This window comes from Tupaia chinensis, unplaced genomic scaffold (genome assembly GCF_000334495.1).
Source record: "Tupaia chinensis unplaced genomic scaffold, TupChi_1.0 Scaffold000248_1, whole genome shotgun sequence".
NCBI classification, from domain to species: domain Eukaryota; kingdom Metazoa; phylum Chordata; class Mammalia; order Scandentia; family Tupaiidae; genus Tupaia; species Tupaia belangeri.
The window spans coordinates 4,407,517-4,424,369 of NW_006159726.1; the positions used below are offsets into that span (position 1 = coordinate 4,407,517).

At 38.9% G+C, this 16,853-nt stretch overlaps 1 protein-coding gene and 1 pseudogene across 12 annotated transcripts in view; both read left to right on the plus strand.

Annotated features, from left to right (window-relative positions):
• CASK (calcium/calmodulin dependent serine protein kinase) overlaps window positions 1–16,853 on the plus strand; it is a 465,298-nt gene that overhangs the window by 395,225 nt on the left and 53,220 nt on the right. For all 12 annotated transcript variants that reach the window (XM_027772014.1, XM_027772015.1, XM_027772020.1 and 9 more), the window contains 2 exons: window positions 6,446–6,634; window positions 15,540–15,618. In XM_027772014.1, the coding sequence (XP_027627815.1) occupies window positions 6,446–6,634; window positions 15,540–15,618 (268 nt within the window). The remainder of the gene's footprint in view (window positions 1–6,445; window positions 6,635–15,539; window positions 15,619–16,853) is intronic.
• On the plus strand, window positions 14,400–14,498 carry LOC114007863 (uncharacterized; annotated as a pseudogene).

The window sequence follows — 16,853 nt, forward strand, 5'->3', positions numbered from 1 at the left end:
TTGTGGCGTGGCCATCCCCCCTGGGGGGGGTGATTTCTCACTTTCTGTCTCTCTGTCTCTCTCTGTCTGGTGAGCGCACGTGCCCTATAGCGAAAACCTCTCCAAAAAAAAATAAATAAAAGGAAAAATATGTCATGACTTCCCTGATGACCTATATTAATAGCTAAAAAGAACTGTGTGAATGATTATATTTTTTATTTTACCAAAGTTATGGAATTATTCTTAGCATAGTTATAATTTCACACTTATTTTCTTCAATTATATTAATTTGTCCTTGGTTTTTGATCATTAAACATGAAGTTTTACCATTGAATTACCTAACATTTAAAATATAGATACTTGTAAATATGTATAGTCATTAAACAGAGAGTAAATAAGACTAAATTTAAATGATATTTTTTATGTGTACTCTGTCTTTACAGGTCATGATAAAGAAAAAGTTTAACTAATTCCTTTTTCAGTTATTTTAAATGAAAGACTGATTTTTTTAAAAAGAACAGTTTCCTTTAATTACTGAAGTTTTAAATTATGAAACAATAAGGAATTCCTTATGGGCCCAGCCACCGTGGCTCAGGCAATCAGGTGCCACTGTGCAGTGCTGGAAGCCATATATGAAAGACTTGGGGTTCGGATCCTAGATCAGCCTGCTCTCATGAACCTAGCTTGCTGGAGGGCTAGGATCATGCTGTCTTTCTCATGAAAGAAATAAACTTTTTTTTAGAAAAGGAAATCCCTTCTGTATTGACAGGATAAAAAATTAGTGCTTGGAACCAGCAGGTGGCATAGAGGTTAAGGCACTAGACTCCCACATGGGCAACTGCGTTTCAAATCCCAGACCCAGTGACTTGAAACTCACACTGGACATGTGTGTGTGAGTGCCCAAAATCCTGAGATGAAAATGGAGGTATTGCAGCATGGCCATGCCCCCCAGGGTGATGATTTCTCACTTTCTGTCTCTCTGTTGAGAGAACTTATTTCTTTACAAATAAGTTCTAGAGCAAAAGATTTTTTTTCTATTTTTTTTTCTTTTTTTGAAGAGGTTTTTCCTATAGGATGTATGCGTTCACCAGAAATACAGAGAGAGACAGAGGGATAGAAAGCAAGAAATCACCCCCACTGCAATCCTTTCTCCTCCATTCTTCTCTTGGGATCTTGGGCACACGGACAAACACACACATACCAGGCATGAGTTTAAACCACTAGGTCCCGGACTCAAACCGTGGTTGACTACATGGGAGTCCAGCGATGAAGCCATTACGCCATCTGCTGGTCCCAAGAGCAAAAGATTTTTAAAACAAAAGTTTGCATCCAGCTTTACCAGAAACAAGATGGTGAAAATTACCTTGGGTTGTCATGAGGGTTTCATTATTATGGCTTGCAGTGAAAAAGTTGGAAAAACCATTTTCCTTTTTTCTTAAAAGAGATTTTTGCTATAGGGCACGAGGCTCACTGGAGAGACAGAAAGAGAAAGAGACAGAAAATGAGAAATCACTCCCAGGGGGGATGACCATACTGCAATCCCTTCTCCTCCATTCTCCTCTTGGGATTTTGGGCACGCACGCACACATGCCTGGCATGAGTTTTAAGCTACCAGGTCCAAGACTCAAACCACAGTCAACTACATGGGAGTCCAGTGTTGTAACCATTACGCCATTTGCTGGTCCCAGAAAAATCATTATTCAAACCTAAAATTTGTATTTTTTCTATTCAATTTTTTTAATTTCATTTTCTTTTACTTTTTTAAAAAAAAGTTTTAAATTTTATTTTCTTCTATACATTGAATCACATTATTTAGCTTACAAAGTGAACATTTCAACATGTCAACATTTCTCCCTAGTCCAGTTGATAAAACTATAAAATTATCTTAAACAGATAATACATTTCTTTGTCCCATTAATGCTTTGCCTCTTTATTTTTCTTCTAAATGTCCTTCCTCAGACTCTACTCTTTCACACACACTATATCTGGTATTCACATCCGTTTTCTGTGTTCTATATCCTTTAGTCAAACAGTTTCAGTCATAGAGTGTGAACATTCAGTATATATTAAGTGGGGACATACAATGTCTCTCCTTCATAGACTGGCTTGCTTCACTCAGCAGTAAATTTTCCATATTCTTTCACATTCTGTCAAAAGCCAGGGTTTTCTTTATGCCTGAATGGTATTCTATAGAATACATGTGCAACAGTTTTTCAATCCATTTATCTGTTTGTAGACATTTGGGTTGGTTCCATGTCTTAGTAATTGTGAATAGTGCTGCAATAAACATCAATGTGCAAGAACTTTTCTGATTAAGAGTTCGTCTTTCCTTTGGGTAGACACCCAGGAGTGCAATTGCTGGATCATATGGTAATTCTATTTGTAGATTTTTGAGGAATCTCCAATTGTTCTCCAGAGTGGCTGGACCAATTTACATTGCCACCAGCAGTGCAATAGAGTTTCCCTCTCACCACACCCCCACCAGCACTTACCATTTTTTTAAATCTTAGTCATTCTGACTGGGGCTAGGTGGCATCTCATTGTTTTGATCTGCATTTCCCTTTCAATGAGGGATGCTGAGCATTTTTTCATATGCCTTTTGGCTATTCGAATGTCATCCTTAGAGAGTGTTTTTTTCAGCTCATTCTCCCATCCTTTAATAGGGTTGATCATCTTTTTTCGGAACAGCTGCTTGAGTTCCTTGTGCATTCTGGTTATCAGTCCCTTATCTGACGTATAGTTTACAAAAATATTTTTCTATTTGATTTTAAATCAGATTTTTTTCACTGTAGTCTGAAGTTATAAGTTGTCTTATACATATCCTTACTGCAGTACATTGAAAGTGTTTCCTTTTCCTGGATTCTCCTTTTCTAATTAAAATTGAAAGCTATTTCAATTTAGTAATAATTGCTTAATCATGCCTTATAACATGTTTGAAGAAAAACATTCACATTTTCATTTTCATTTTCCCATTTTTTTATTTGACATATTTTTTAAGCTGTAAAAGAAATCTGTATAAATGGCCCCCTTTTTTCTGTTTACATGTGAATTAGAGGTTTAGGTTAAATTTTATTTTGTGGTAAAACTCTTACAGTGACAAACTGTAGCGAATATCAAGCATGACCTTATTTGATGACATAATTAGAGCATTTTTCTTTTAAAGTTTAATTTGGGTATTACTTTATGATTGTGGGCTTAGCCTTCCTTATAAATAATGCAGTAAATACAAATGTTTGCTTATATAATATAAGAGGATAAATAGAAATCATTTGCAAAAAGCAGCGTAAACATTTTCTTCAACCCATGGACTTAAAAGACATTATCCTGACAAAAGCTTGGATGTCTGCTTACCTGGCTATATATCCACCAGTCATACAAAGCATGCTTTTTTGTTTGTTTTTTGAGAGATTTTTGCTCCAGGGCGGGTGCTTGCCAGCGAGGCAGAGAGAGACAGAAAGCGAAAAATCACCCTCCAGGGGGAATGGCCACACTGTAATCCCTTCTTTTCCATTCTCCTCTCAGGATTTTGGGCACGCACGTACACGGCTTGAGTTTCAGTCTTCTGGGTCTGAGACTTTACCACGGTTGACCACATGGGAGTGCAGCACCTTAACCACTACACCACCTGTTGGCCCCCAAAGCATGTTTTTAAAAGTTTACTAATTATGAAATGCACATCTGTAATTGATAGGGTGAACCTGATTTTAGCTGACGAAGTTTTCCATCTTGTCTAATGCCGATTGTTGCTTTCTACTCTAATCTTCATTTCCTAAGTAACCATAATTAAACTAAAACAGAGGTTTGCCTACACCACACAGCCTCCAGCCTTGGCCCCTATGTACTAGTGCAGGGTGCAGTCAGAGCACTGGGGAGGAAGCCATGGTCCCCAGGGCCATCATGGAGTTCTACCTTTAAGCTATGCCTCCCTTAGTGTCCCTTGGTCCTCTATTCAAACCCCAGTTTCAGTCCTCCGTCTGAGAGCTTGAAACCATCTGCCATTTCCATGAGAAACCCAAATGCTTCTATTGCTCAAAGCATTTCGCTACCCAAGATGAATCTGCATCTTTCTGATTTTACCATACTATCACCTTATTTCTGTCTCAGATGCATACCTTTAAAATTAAAATAGCAAAGCCGTGATTTTGTTAAGTCTTTTCATGAAATGATTTAACTTGAAATGCTAAAGGTTATACTTTTAAAGCTATTTTAATTACATTTCATTATCTGCAGATATTTCATTACCACTCTAATCACAGATTAAAACAGAACTCAATTTATAGTTAGCATACGAGGAAGTATAATCTGTATAAAGCTCCAAACATACCGATGCTACATTCTCTTTGAAGTAGAAACGTTCAAATACTCATGCTTATTAAAAACTATTTTTATGATGACACAAAAAATGCAGTAAGTGGAAGGATACCTTTTTGGGGAAGACAAGGGAATTTCTCATCCAAGTTCACCAAGATGACATATACAGATATTAGTACCAAAAAATCACTTTTTCTTTGTTAGTGGACTTTGCACAAAGAAGTTATAATGATCATTTCCAACTCTTTATTTAGCCAAGTGCTCCAAAAAGTAGAAATGAACCAAAACGTTAAATAGGTTTAGATTTTGAGTTTTGGGGGGTTTTTTGAGAGTTTTTTGCTATAGGGCACATGTGCTCACCAGAAAGAGAGAGACAGAGAGACAGAAAACGAGAAATCACCCCCCAGGGAGGATGGCCATGCTACAATCCCCTCTCCTCTCAGGATCTTGGGCATCCACGCACATGCACCTGGTGTGAGTTTAAGCCACCGGGTCCGGGACTTGAACCGTGGTCAACTACATGGGAGTCCAGCAACACAGCCATTATACCAACTGTGGTTCCAAGATTCTGAGTTTCTTATCATAGGTCATATTTTGGAAAATTCCATTTTTTCAGGTATATTTATGTGTGCTTTTATTTCTTTTATTAAATCATATGTTACATATTATGTTCCTCTTTTGGGTTATATAAAAGTGTTAATTGTTGAATAATATTCAAAGTTATTGTTGAGGGACAGCAGATGGCATAATGGTTATGTCACTGGACTCCCATGTAATCAAACACAGTTCTAGTCCCAGATCTGGTGGCTTAAAACTCATACCAGGCACATCTGCATGTGTGCCCAAAATCCCAAGAGGAGAATTGAAGAGAGGGGATTGTGGCATGGCCATCCCCCCGTGGGAGGTGACTTCTTGCTTTCTGTCTCTTTGGTGAGCACACACGCCCTATAGCAAAAATCTCTCCCCCAAAAAAGAAGGTTATTGTTGAAAATACCATTGTTAAAAAATATTTTTTTCAATATACCAATTATTCCACCATTTCTTTTTTTGTTTGTTTGTTATTGTTTTTGTTATAGGACATATTCGTTCACCAGAGAGAGACAGGGAAAGTGTAGAATCATCCCCAAGGAGGGATAGCCATGTCCCAATCCCTTCTCCTCCTTTACCCTTTTAAGATTTGGGGCACACACACCCAGCATGATTTTCAAGCCACTGGGTCCAGGACTCGAACCACACAGGCAGTAATGTGGGCTTCAGTACCTTAACCTCCACACCACCTGCTGGCCCTACACGGTTTCTTCCTTTTTTTTTTTTAAAGGAATTATTTATTCATTTATTTAGCTTTTAATTTGACCAGAGAAAGAAAAACACACAGAGAAAAGGAAAGTGAGAAAGTAAGCCACCAGGTCTGGGACTCAAACCATGGTCGGCCATGTGGGAGTGTCCAGCACCTTAACCACCATATCACCTGCTGGTCCCACTGCACGGTTTCTTTTTTAAGTTTGTTTCGATTTTAAACCCTAGCACACATTTGCCAGATCTGTGTAAAGATGATTATTTCTAGTAAATTATTTGAAAGTCTGCTATGTCTGCCTGTAGTTCAGCAACTTACTTGGGTATATTTTCATAGCATCACAACACGTTTAACCCAGGTAAACAACAAATATTATGCATTCATTGATTCACTCATTCATCCATTAAAAAAAAAAAAAAAGTACATCTATTGGGGCCAGCGAGTAGTGTAGTGGTTAAGGCGCTGACTCCCACATGACCGACCATGTTTCGAGTTCCAGACCTGGTGGTTTGAAACTCACATCAGGCACATGTGCATGCATGCCTAAAACCTCTATAAGAGAATGGAGGGGAAGGGACTGCAGAGTGGCCATCCCACATCAGGGGTGATTTCTCACTTTCTCTCTCTCCATCTCACTCTGTCTCTCTGGTGAGCACACATGCCCTATAGCATAAACCTCTCAAAAAAATCTATCTATTATGATTATTTGTCACAAATAAATTGGAGTCTGGTTGTATATTGTTGTAATGTACTTCAAATTCTCTTTAGATGAGAAATACCTTGGGGAGGCAAAGAATAATTTTATATATGCTTATGTAATAGTAATGTTATTAATATTTTCCTTCCTTCATAAAATACTAGGCCTTACTTCAGACTCACGACGTAGTGGCACATGAAGTTTACAGTGATGAAGCATTGAGGGTCACTCCTCCTCCCACCTCGCCCTATTTAAACGGGGATTCTCCAGAAAGTGCTAACGGAGACATGGATATGGAGAATGTGACCAGAGTTCGGCTGGTACAGTTCCAAAAGAACACAGATGAACCAATGGTAAGCAGGGAAAGGACGTTTACTGTACTCTCATAAAATTCCAGTTTCAGGTAAATAAGCTACCTTCAAATTCTACTTCTAGGAGGTAGGGGAGGAAAGAACATGGATAATTTTAGAGAAATCAGTCTCTAAATCTTCAGTTCCCCCCTGCCTTTCTTTCCCCATAGTTGTTGTGCCTGACGCCATGCCTCAGGCATGCTGGTTCTCCTTCTCACCTCTCATTTCACAATTGCCCTTCAACTTTACCAAAAATAAAATAAAATAAATAACAGTAATAATTATAATACTGATATATCACTCTAGAGTGTAAAAACCTCTTGGGCAGCCAAGAAAGGGACAAGTGGAAATACTGGTATTGATGTTGAGAAAGTAACTGTCTAATGACATTATAAAAACCATCCTTTTGGGGCCAGCAGGTGACACTGTGACTGGGGTGCTGAACTCCCACATGGTTGACCATGGTTCAAGTCCCAGACCTGGTGGCTTCCTCTCCCACATGGTTGACCATGGTTCAAGTCCCAGACCTGATGGCTTCCTTTCTCACTCTCTCTCTCTCTCTCTCTCTGTGTGTGTGTGTGTGTGTGTGTCAAGCACATGTGTCCTATAGCAAACTAAATAATAATAACGATTAAATAATTCTTTTTTTAAAGTCCTTTTACAAATCTGGTAGTTTCTGTATTTTTTTGCCTTCAATAAAATTAGAGGAAGATTCATTCAAAATGCATCCAAAGAATTGAGTAACATTGCTAAAATATAACTCCTTCATTCACATCTACCTACTTAATTGGAATTCTTTTTTTTAATGCCTTAAATAGAATTGGAATAGAATTAATACTAAATTTTGCCTCATTGTTATAGAATTCTTGTGATTGAGAAAATCGAGGAAAGGCTCCTTGGTGTTAACTAAACACGGAAAGATGTGTTTCAGGGGAGAAAGAGGGAGACCACTCAGGGAAACCAAATACCATGTGCAGAAACCTGGTAGTGAGCAGGGTCTTAGCACAGTTTCAAAATGGAAAGAAGGCACCAAAGCTAGACTGCAGAAATTTAACTTAGTGGCTGGAACAAAACCACACAACTGTTAAAAGACACATTATGGATTCTCTTCTTTATCTGAAATAGCAGAAGACTATCAAAGAAGGACTTTTAGCAGAGAGAGAAGATCAGATTTTTATTTTCGAAATATTACTCAGGAGAATATATTAGGATAAGAATGTGCATAGGGCGTACAGTTAAAAGGTTGTTCTTGATGGAACTCTGAGCTAGAAGGGATAGATGTCATGATGGAAAGTGAACAGATTGAAGAAATAACGGGTGAGCTGCTTGAGTTCCCTGTATTTTCGTTATCAGTCCTTTATCTGAGTCATAGCTTGCAAATACATTCTCCCATGTTTATTACGGCATTATTCAGAATAGCTAAGACATGGCACCAATCCTGGATTGAATAAGTGTGGCACATAGGACCAGCAGATGGCATAATAATTACATTGCTGGATTCCCACGTAGTCAACTATGGTTCAAGTCCCAGACCTGGTGGATTAAATCTCACACCAGGCACCTGTGCATGTGTGCCCAAGATCCCAAGAGGAGAGTAGAGGAGAAGGGATTGCAGTGTGGCCATCCTCCCAGGGGGTGATTTCTGGCTTTCTGTCTCTCTGTCTTTCCAGCTAGTGCACATACCCTATAGCAAAAATCTCTCTCTCAGAAAAAAAAAAAAAAAGAGGAAGGACCAGCAGATAGTGTAATGGTTACGTTGCTGGACTCCCACGTAGTCAACTGTGGTTCTAGTTTCAGACCTGGCAGCTTAAAACTCATGCCAGGCACATGTGCATGCATGCCCAAAATTCTGAGAGCAGAATGGAGGAGAAGGGATTGTGGTATTGCCAACCCCTCAGGGGGGTGAGTTCTTGCTTTTTGTCTCTCTGTTGTCTCTTTGTCTCTCCAGCAAGTGCCAGCGCCCTATCGCAAAACTCTGAAAGAAAAAGTATAGCACGTATATACCACAGAATACTACTAAGCCATTAAAAAAAAATGAGACCCAGGCATTTGATAGAAAGTGAACAAATATGAAAGACTTACTGCTAAGCAAAGCTTGCCAGGCTATGAAAGAGAGGCACTGTATGTCCCCACTTCATATGTACTGAATGTCTGCACTTTGTGGCAGAAACTGAAATATTGGGCAGTGTAAAAGCACAGAGAGCAACTGTGGATACTAGAGTCAGTGTGAGAGGAGGGTGGGAAATGGTGGCAGGAAGGAAACAAGGGGGAAAAATGAAGTAAAAGATATATATGTAAAAAAAAAAAAACAAAAAAATTTTAATTAAAAAAATAAATGAAGAGTGAAATCTGTAAGCCTTTGTAATAGATTGACAACAAGGACTGAAGGAGGAGCAAGGATCAAAGACTACCCTTAAGCTTTGGGTTTATACAACTGAATGGACATTAAGATAGTGGCATTAAGACATAAAACACTGGGCAAGTTCCAAGTTTGGAGGAGGAATCATAACTTTTGGGCAAAGAAACCATTCAAACTTAGTCATTCATATCTTTTCCTCCATGCATAGAAAAAGAATATTGGGATATAGAAAAACAAATTACCTACTTAACAAAGTTGCCCACTTGTTTTCCAGACTAAAGACAGAGTTAATAGAGCAGTGATTCTCTGACCACGATTTCCAGAGTGTCCTAAACTCTAGACATTTCCAGTTATAATTTTCATTTACTCTTCTTTGCCATTATACAATATTATCTTTGAAGCAGGAAGGAGGAATGCAGATCACCTCAGTCCTGGTGCTTCCCAGATGATTCTTTGGCTCAAAAGCATGGGCAGCAACAGCTTCTGGATGCCTTGGGCAAATCTTTTCATGTCAGTGGGCCTCAACTTACTCATCTTTAACAGCATACTTGACTAAATGATCTTCAGCTCAGCGAGTCTAATATTGTGTTCATTCATTTTATATATTCAGTCAACAAATATGAAATCCCTACTATCTGCAGTGCACTATAATAGATGCCAGTGATGTTGTGCCAGCTAAGACCCTTCCTGGAGCTTATTTGCCACAGGGTCCACTACATTATGCAGGTAAATTTGCAGCTTGCCACAGTTTGGTTAACAAGCTAAGTTAGGACAGAGCTAGAGAGAAAAGGCGGCCATGTCAGAGAGGCAGGAAGAAGGGGTGATGTTCACCCAAGCAAAGCAAACAGGAAAGGTGGAAAAGACCACAAGAAGGAGGCCCCAGAGTCTTATGATCATCATTCTCTGAAACACCCAATGGTAGTGGTTTGATCTTTTGTATGAAGGCTCACTACATAGAAACATACCCTGAAGTCAAAGCATAAAACTACATCCCCGACTTACTTCTTCAGAAAGTATAAGATGGCCTTGAGCCCCTCCCAGTAGTCTCCTTTTAAAAGCCCTTTCCCCATCCTTCTTCTGTAATCCTAGTGTACGTATATTCTCCTTTAACCAGGTTGCTGTGAAAATGGGAATTACTTTGTAAAATAGATTTATTATATAAAATGATGTAAAATACAGATTGTTATGTAAAATATAAATTATTATATAAAATATGTAGTATTTTTAATAGAATATAATTTTCTTTTACTTTTTTATGATTATTTATTTATTATTTATTATTATTACTTTTTAATTTTCTATAGGGCATGTGTGCTCACCAGAGAAAGACAGACAGAGAGAGAGAAGGGAAGTGAGAAAGCAGGCCACCAGGTCCAGGACTTGAACCCAGTTGGCTATGTGGGAGTCCAGTGCCTTAACTACCATGCTACCTGCTGGTCCCATTTTCTTTTACCCTTTTTTTTTTTTTTTTTGGCTATTTTACTATAGGGCACATGCGCTCACTGGAGAGACAGAGAGAGAGAAAGTAAGAAATCACCCCCCAGAGGGTATGGTCATGCCTCAATCCCTTCTCCATTTTCCTCTCAGGATTTTTTGGGTGTGTGCACACACAAACACACATACCCAGTGTGAGTTTCAAGCTGCCAGGTCCATGACTTGAACCACAGTTGAACCATGTGGGAGTCCAGGACCTTAGCCACTATACCACCTGTTGGCCCCTTTTTTTTACTTTTAATGCACTTTGATTGTCTTGCTTAATTGTCTTATTCACAGTAATATATTACTGTATAGGACATTCCTTTTATGATCTGCTTTGCTTTTTTCTCACCCTCTAGAGTGTATCCATTCCTCAAGGATGACACACTCCCGTCACATCCTGTGTTTTCCTGTTTGTAACCTTGTACTTACAGTTATTTCTATATTGATTGGGGCCCCCATAATTGCAAGTGACAAAGAACAAATTTGAATTAGCTTATGCAATAGAGTTAAGGCTATGTAAATAAGGAAGGGCCGGAACATCTCCCCCCTTTCCAGAATCCCCCCTCAAGTTGGTAGGTTTAGGAGAAGGTATCTAACCCAAGCAAGAGAAAACATTAGTCAGTTCCTCTCTACAAAGAAATGCTTGGGGTAGATAAATAATAAATGTTAATCATTTACTACTGTGCCTTATGATAGGTTCACATTAATGTCGGTTGAATGAATATGTAAGTCTATTAGTTTCATGAGCAGAGCTTCCGTTGTACTGTCATTTCCCTTATGAAATTAGATTTGACTTACACGTTAATTTATAGCATTTTTCCAAGAATGCTTTTCTTCGTAACCATTCATGCTGATTGAACGTGCAAGTTGGAAATGAAAATTACCTTTGATGTAAAGACAGAAACATTTTGATAAACTGGTTTTTCACATTGCTCACCACTAATTCTGAGAACTACAAAATAGGACCCATGCACAGTCATATTTTGTGGAATGGTACAAATTAAGTTAGAGAATAATGTCTCAGATATTTTCATGAAGCTTTCTGCAATGCTGCAATGAAGAAGACCAGACAGGGTTCCTACACTAACCATACCAACTTCAAGGACACATTTTACCAAGGGACATGGTTAAAAAAAAAAAATGCAGAGGGACCAGCGGATAACATAATGGTTACATCACTGGACTCCCATGTAGTCAACCACAGTTTGAATCCCAGACCTGACAGCTTAAAACTCAGGCTGGGCGTGTGTGTGTGTGTGTGTGTGTGTGTGCACCCAAAATCCCAAGAGAAGAATGGAGTAGAAGGAACTGTGGTGTGGTCATTCTCCCTGGGGGGAAATTTCTCAGTTTCTGTCTCTGTCTCTCTCATAAGCGCACACACTCTATAGCAAAAATCTCTTTTAAAAAATACAGATTTCAGGGTTCCATCCCAGGTCTCCTGAATCTCACTCTAAAGATTGGAGAATCAGCATTATTTAAAAGTTCCCAGTGTGATCTTAAGCAACCAGATCTAGTGAGGAAAAAAAAAGAAGCAGCAGCTTATATTTGGAAAACAAAAAGTAATCTACTCTGTAACAGACTGTCTCATAGGGCCAGCAAGTGATATGGTGGTTAAGGCACTGGACTCCTGTATGACCAACCACAGTTTGAATCCCAGATCCGGCAGCTTGAAACTCACACTGGGCACACCCAAATCCCAGAAGGAAACTGGAGGAGAAGGGATTGTGGTGTGACCATTCTCCCAGGATGTGATTTCTCACTTTCCCTTTCTCTGCCTCTCTCTGGTGAGGGCACATGCCCTATGGCAAAAACCTAAAAGAAGAGAAAAAAAAATAGTACTCTTGTCAGTAAATAACTGTCAAATTTCCACCTCTGACCAAGATGAAGAAACATGGACCAGATTTACCTCTGAGACTGCCAAAAATATTCAAAAAAAAAAATAAACAGAATTACATGAAAGAACAGTTTTCAAGGCAGTAGATATCAGGCAACAAAAGACAGTGTTCCCTAAGAGACGGAAACAAAACAAGATAATACTACAAGTGCCCCTACCTTACTGCTTTGAGAGAGCTTCCAGGCCATAGCACAGGGAGGGGGAGCTAAGACAGAGCTGAGAATGTGGGGAAAGCAAGGTATCGGGAGCTCACAGGACAGAGTACTGAAATATCTGTACAGAGAGAAACTTAGAGACCTATAGAGAGTTCTCCTCAAGTATTCACCAAGTATTAATCAGTGTACATATGAGAGGGAATTACCCAAAATGGGAAAGGACCATTGTGAAGAAATAGAGAGGGGGTCAGCAGGTGGAGTGGTAGTTAGGGTACTGGATTCCCACATGGCTGACCATGATTTCAGTCCCAGACCTGGTGGCTTGCTTTCTCACTTTCTCTCGCTCGCTCTCTCTGTCTCTCTCTGATGACCATATGTGCCCTGTAGCAAAACAAAATATGATGATAATGATACTTTTTTCAATTTTAAATTAGTTAATTAAAAAAATTTTTAAAAGGATTAGAGAAAACAGGGCCTAGTGCTCACTACTCGTTCCCACCACCCATACTAGAAAACTTCCTAATTCATGGGGCATTAGTAGAGTGCTCAGGAGGGTCTCCTTGGTAATGAGAAATAATTAGTCCTAGACTGAGATTTGCTCCAGACATGCCTAACATCCTGAAGGCAGAACCCAAAGGATCAAATTATTTCCAGGTAAATTGATCTATATCTTAAAACAAAGCTTAGGAATATTTATAGGAATGTAGAAACATCTACAACAATGTGAAATTTACAGTGTCTACCATATCTAACCAAGGATTACTAAGGGAGTAAAAAGAGAGGAAAATATGACCTATAATGTAGAAAATACTAAAAAATGACACAGAACTGACACAGATTAGGATCAACAGAAAGAAATACACTATGGAATCAATGACATAGACATTTCAGATAAACATAGTGAATGTAAAAAAATAGCAATAGAAACTATCTAAAATGAAACAGAGAGAAGGAATGTTTAAAAATGAAAGAAAAAAACAAAAAAAACAGGGACCAGCAGATGGCATATTATAACGGTGTACTCCCACATGGCTGACCGAGTTTTGAATCCTGGACTCAGTGGCTTGAAACTCACACCGTGTGTGTGTGTGTGTGTGTGTGTGTGTGTGTGTGTGCATGTGTGTGTGCGTGCCCAAGATCCCAAGAAGAGAATGGAGAAGGGATTGCAGCATGGCCATCCCCTCTGGGGGAGGGAGTGATTTTTCACTTTCACTGTCTCTGTCTCTCTTTCTCTCCAGCAAGCACACACCCTAAGACAAAAACCTCTTGAAAAAAAAAAATGAAAGAACATCACTAAGCTGTGGGACAACTTTAAGCAGCCTCTGATGTATGGTTAATTAAAATTTATCAAGGAAGGGACCAACAGATGGCATAATGGTTATGTCGGTGTACTCCCACGTAGTTGACTGTGGTTCAAGTCCTGGACCCAGTGTCTTAAAACGCATGCCAGGTGCATGTGCATGCGTGCCCAAAATCCTGAGAAGAGAATGGAGAAGAAGGGATTGTGGCATGGCCATCCCCCACAGTGGGTGATTTCTTGCTTTCTGTCTCTATCTCTCTCTGTCTCTCCAGCTAGTGCACACGCCCTACAGCAAAAAATCTCTCTAAAAAAAAATTGTGGGCCAGGATGACTTCACTGGTGAATTGTACCAAGCATATAGTAAAGAAATAATGCTAATTCTATACAAGCTCTTCCTAAAAGATTGAAAAAAAGAACACATTTTCCCCAAGTCAGCTTACAAAACCACCATATTCCTGATACCAAAGCCAGATAACAACATTACAAGGAAAGAAAGCTACAGACCAGTATCATTCACGAAATTCTAAACAAAAATTTACCTATGCAAACAAATCCAACCATATCTGAAAAAGTTGTTATGTGCCCACTTCAGCAAGGCATATACTAAACTACAACCAATACAGAAAATACGTCCTCTGTATAAGGATGATACACAAATACATGAAGTGTCCCATATCTTTAAAAAAGAAGAATGCATTATGGCCAAACTGGGATTAACCCAGCAATATGGCTTTAAATATATGCTCCAAAAACTGGAAATAATTCAGTAGGAAATAAACATTCAGTGGTATCCCCAAGCAATGGAATACTATTCAGCAAGAACAAAGAATAAACTGTTGATACATACAACACCACGGTGGAATCTCAAAATAATTATGCTAAGTGGAAAAACAGCATTCTGATTCTACATATGGATAGTGCAATGTAATCTGTAATCAGTAAAATCGTGTCAGTGGTTGCTAGGGGATGTGGCAGGGAAGAATTAGAGGGTTAGGAGTAGATGGGCATGAGGAAACTTTTGCAGGTGATAGTTGTATTTATTATCCTGATTAAGATGATCATTTCGCATGTGCATGCATATGCCAGGTTTACCAATTGACCATTTTAGATATGTGTATGTCGATTAAACATCTAGAAAATCTTTTAAAAAATAATAATCAGCTGGGGGCCAGCAGGTGTTGTGGTAGTTAAGGTACTGGACTCCCACACAGCCAACCCTGGCTTGAGTTCCAAACCTGGCAGCCAAAATTATACTAGATGCATGTGTGTGCATGCCCAAAATCCCAGGAGGAGAATGGAGAAGAAGGGATCGCAGTATGGTCATCCCCCCTCAGAGGTGATTTCTTACTTTCCCTCTTACTGTCTGTCTGTATCTCTCTCTCTCTCTCTCTCTCGGAAAGCGCATGTACCCTCCTTTAAAAAATTAACTTAAAAAATTAAAATTTTAATTAAAATTAGTTAATAATTGACAACATAGGAAATAATCAGAATTGTATGAAAAAGCACTATACAAAATGTATGTATACTATTACAGCAATCAAGATACCAGAAATAATGTTTCTGTCTGGAGCAATTTTTTTGTACATGGTCTTCTCTTTCATATTTCCTTTAATGTTCTTCTTTTATAACAAAAATTATCTATATCAAAATTGCAAATATAAAAAGAAATGTGCTCTTATAATAATTCTACTTTTACTGAACCTTTTTTTTTTTTTAAACAGGGAATCACTTTAAAAATGAATGAACTAAATCATTGTATTGTTGCAAGAATTATGCATGGGGGCATGATTCACAGGCAAGGTAAGTTTTACATACCTTTTTTGCCTTCTTTTTTCCCTATAGCCTAGTGAAGAAAGTGTTTTTCATTATCCATATTACACGATCTGTCTGTTGTCTTTGATTTTTAACTACCATGGAGCACCATTTGTTCTAGTTCATCTGCACATGCTCCAACATGTAAATAATGAAGGGAAGGAATATTAGAGGTCTCTGGGCTGGAGCATCTATGAATCATGACTTAAAATGGACAATAAAGCAGAGTATTACATCGGTCAGTCCCCAGGATGCAGAGCAGACATTTATTTCAGAATAGACATTTATTCTAGAATACTAGATGGATGGATAGGTGGATGGATGGATGGATGGATGGATGGATGGAAGGAAGGAAGGAAGGAAGGAAGGAAGGAAGGAAGGAAGGAAGGAAGGAAAATAGGCAGGTAGGTTGGTAGGCAAGCAGAAAGAAAGTTAAATAATGGGGCCAGCAGGTGGTGTGGTGGTTAAGGCACTGGACTCCCACATGGCCAACCTTTATTCAACTCCCAGACCTGGCGGCTTGCTTTCTCACTCTCTCCACCTCCAGTCTCTATTCGGTGAGCACACATGACCCATAAGCAAATTTTTTTAATAATAATAAATAAAATTAAATCAATAATTCTTTTAAAATATTTTTTAAAAGTTAAATAACAGTTTAAGAATTACTGGGGGACTTCGGGTGGCATGGTGGTTAGGGCACTGGACTCCCAGATTGCCGACCGAGTTTCAAGTCCTAGACCTGGTGGCTTACTTTCTCACTTTCCCTTTCTCTCTCTCTGTTTCTCTCTGGTCAAATTTAAAAAATAATAATAACAAATGGAATTAAATAAATGAGTAATTCTTTTAAAAAAGGTTTTTAAAAAAAGAATTGCTCTCTTGGACCAGCTGGTAGTGTGGTGATTAAGGCAACTGGATCCCACATGGCCAACTTTCATGGTTCAAGTTCCAGACCCTGTGACTTGAGGAGCACTGCCAGACACATGTACGTGTATGCCCAAAATCCCGAGAGGAGAATGGAGAAGAGGGGATTATGGTGTGGCCATCCCCTTGGGGGGTGATTTCTCACTTTTTCTCTCTGTCCCTCCCAGTGAGCTCATGTGGCCTATAACAAAAAGCTTTAAAAGGAAAAAAAAAAAAAGAGGAAATGAAGGAGAAGGGATTGTGGCGTGGCCATCCCCCCTGGGGGGTGATTTCTCGCTTCCTATCTCTCTGTCTCTTTCTGT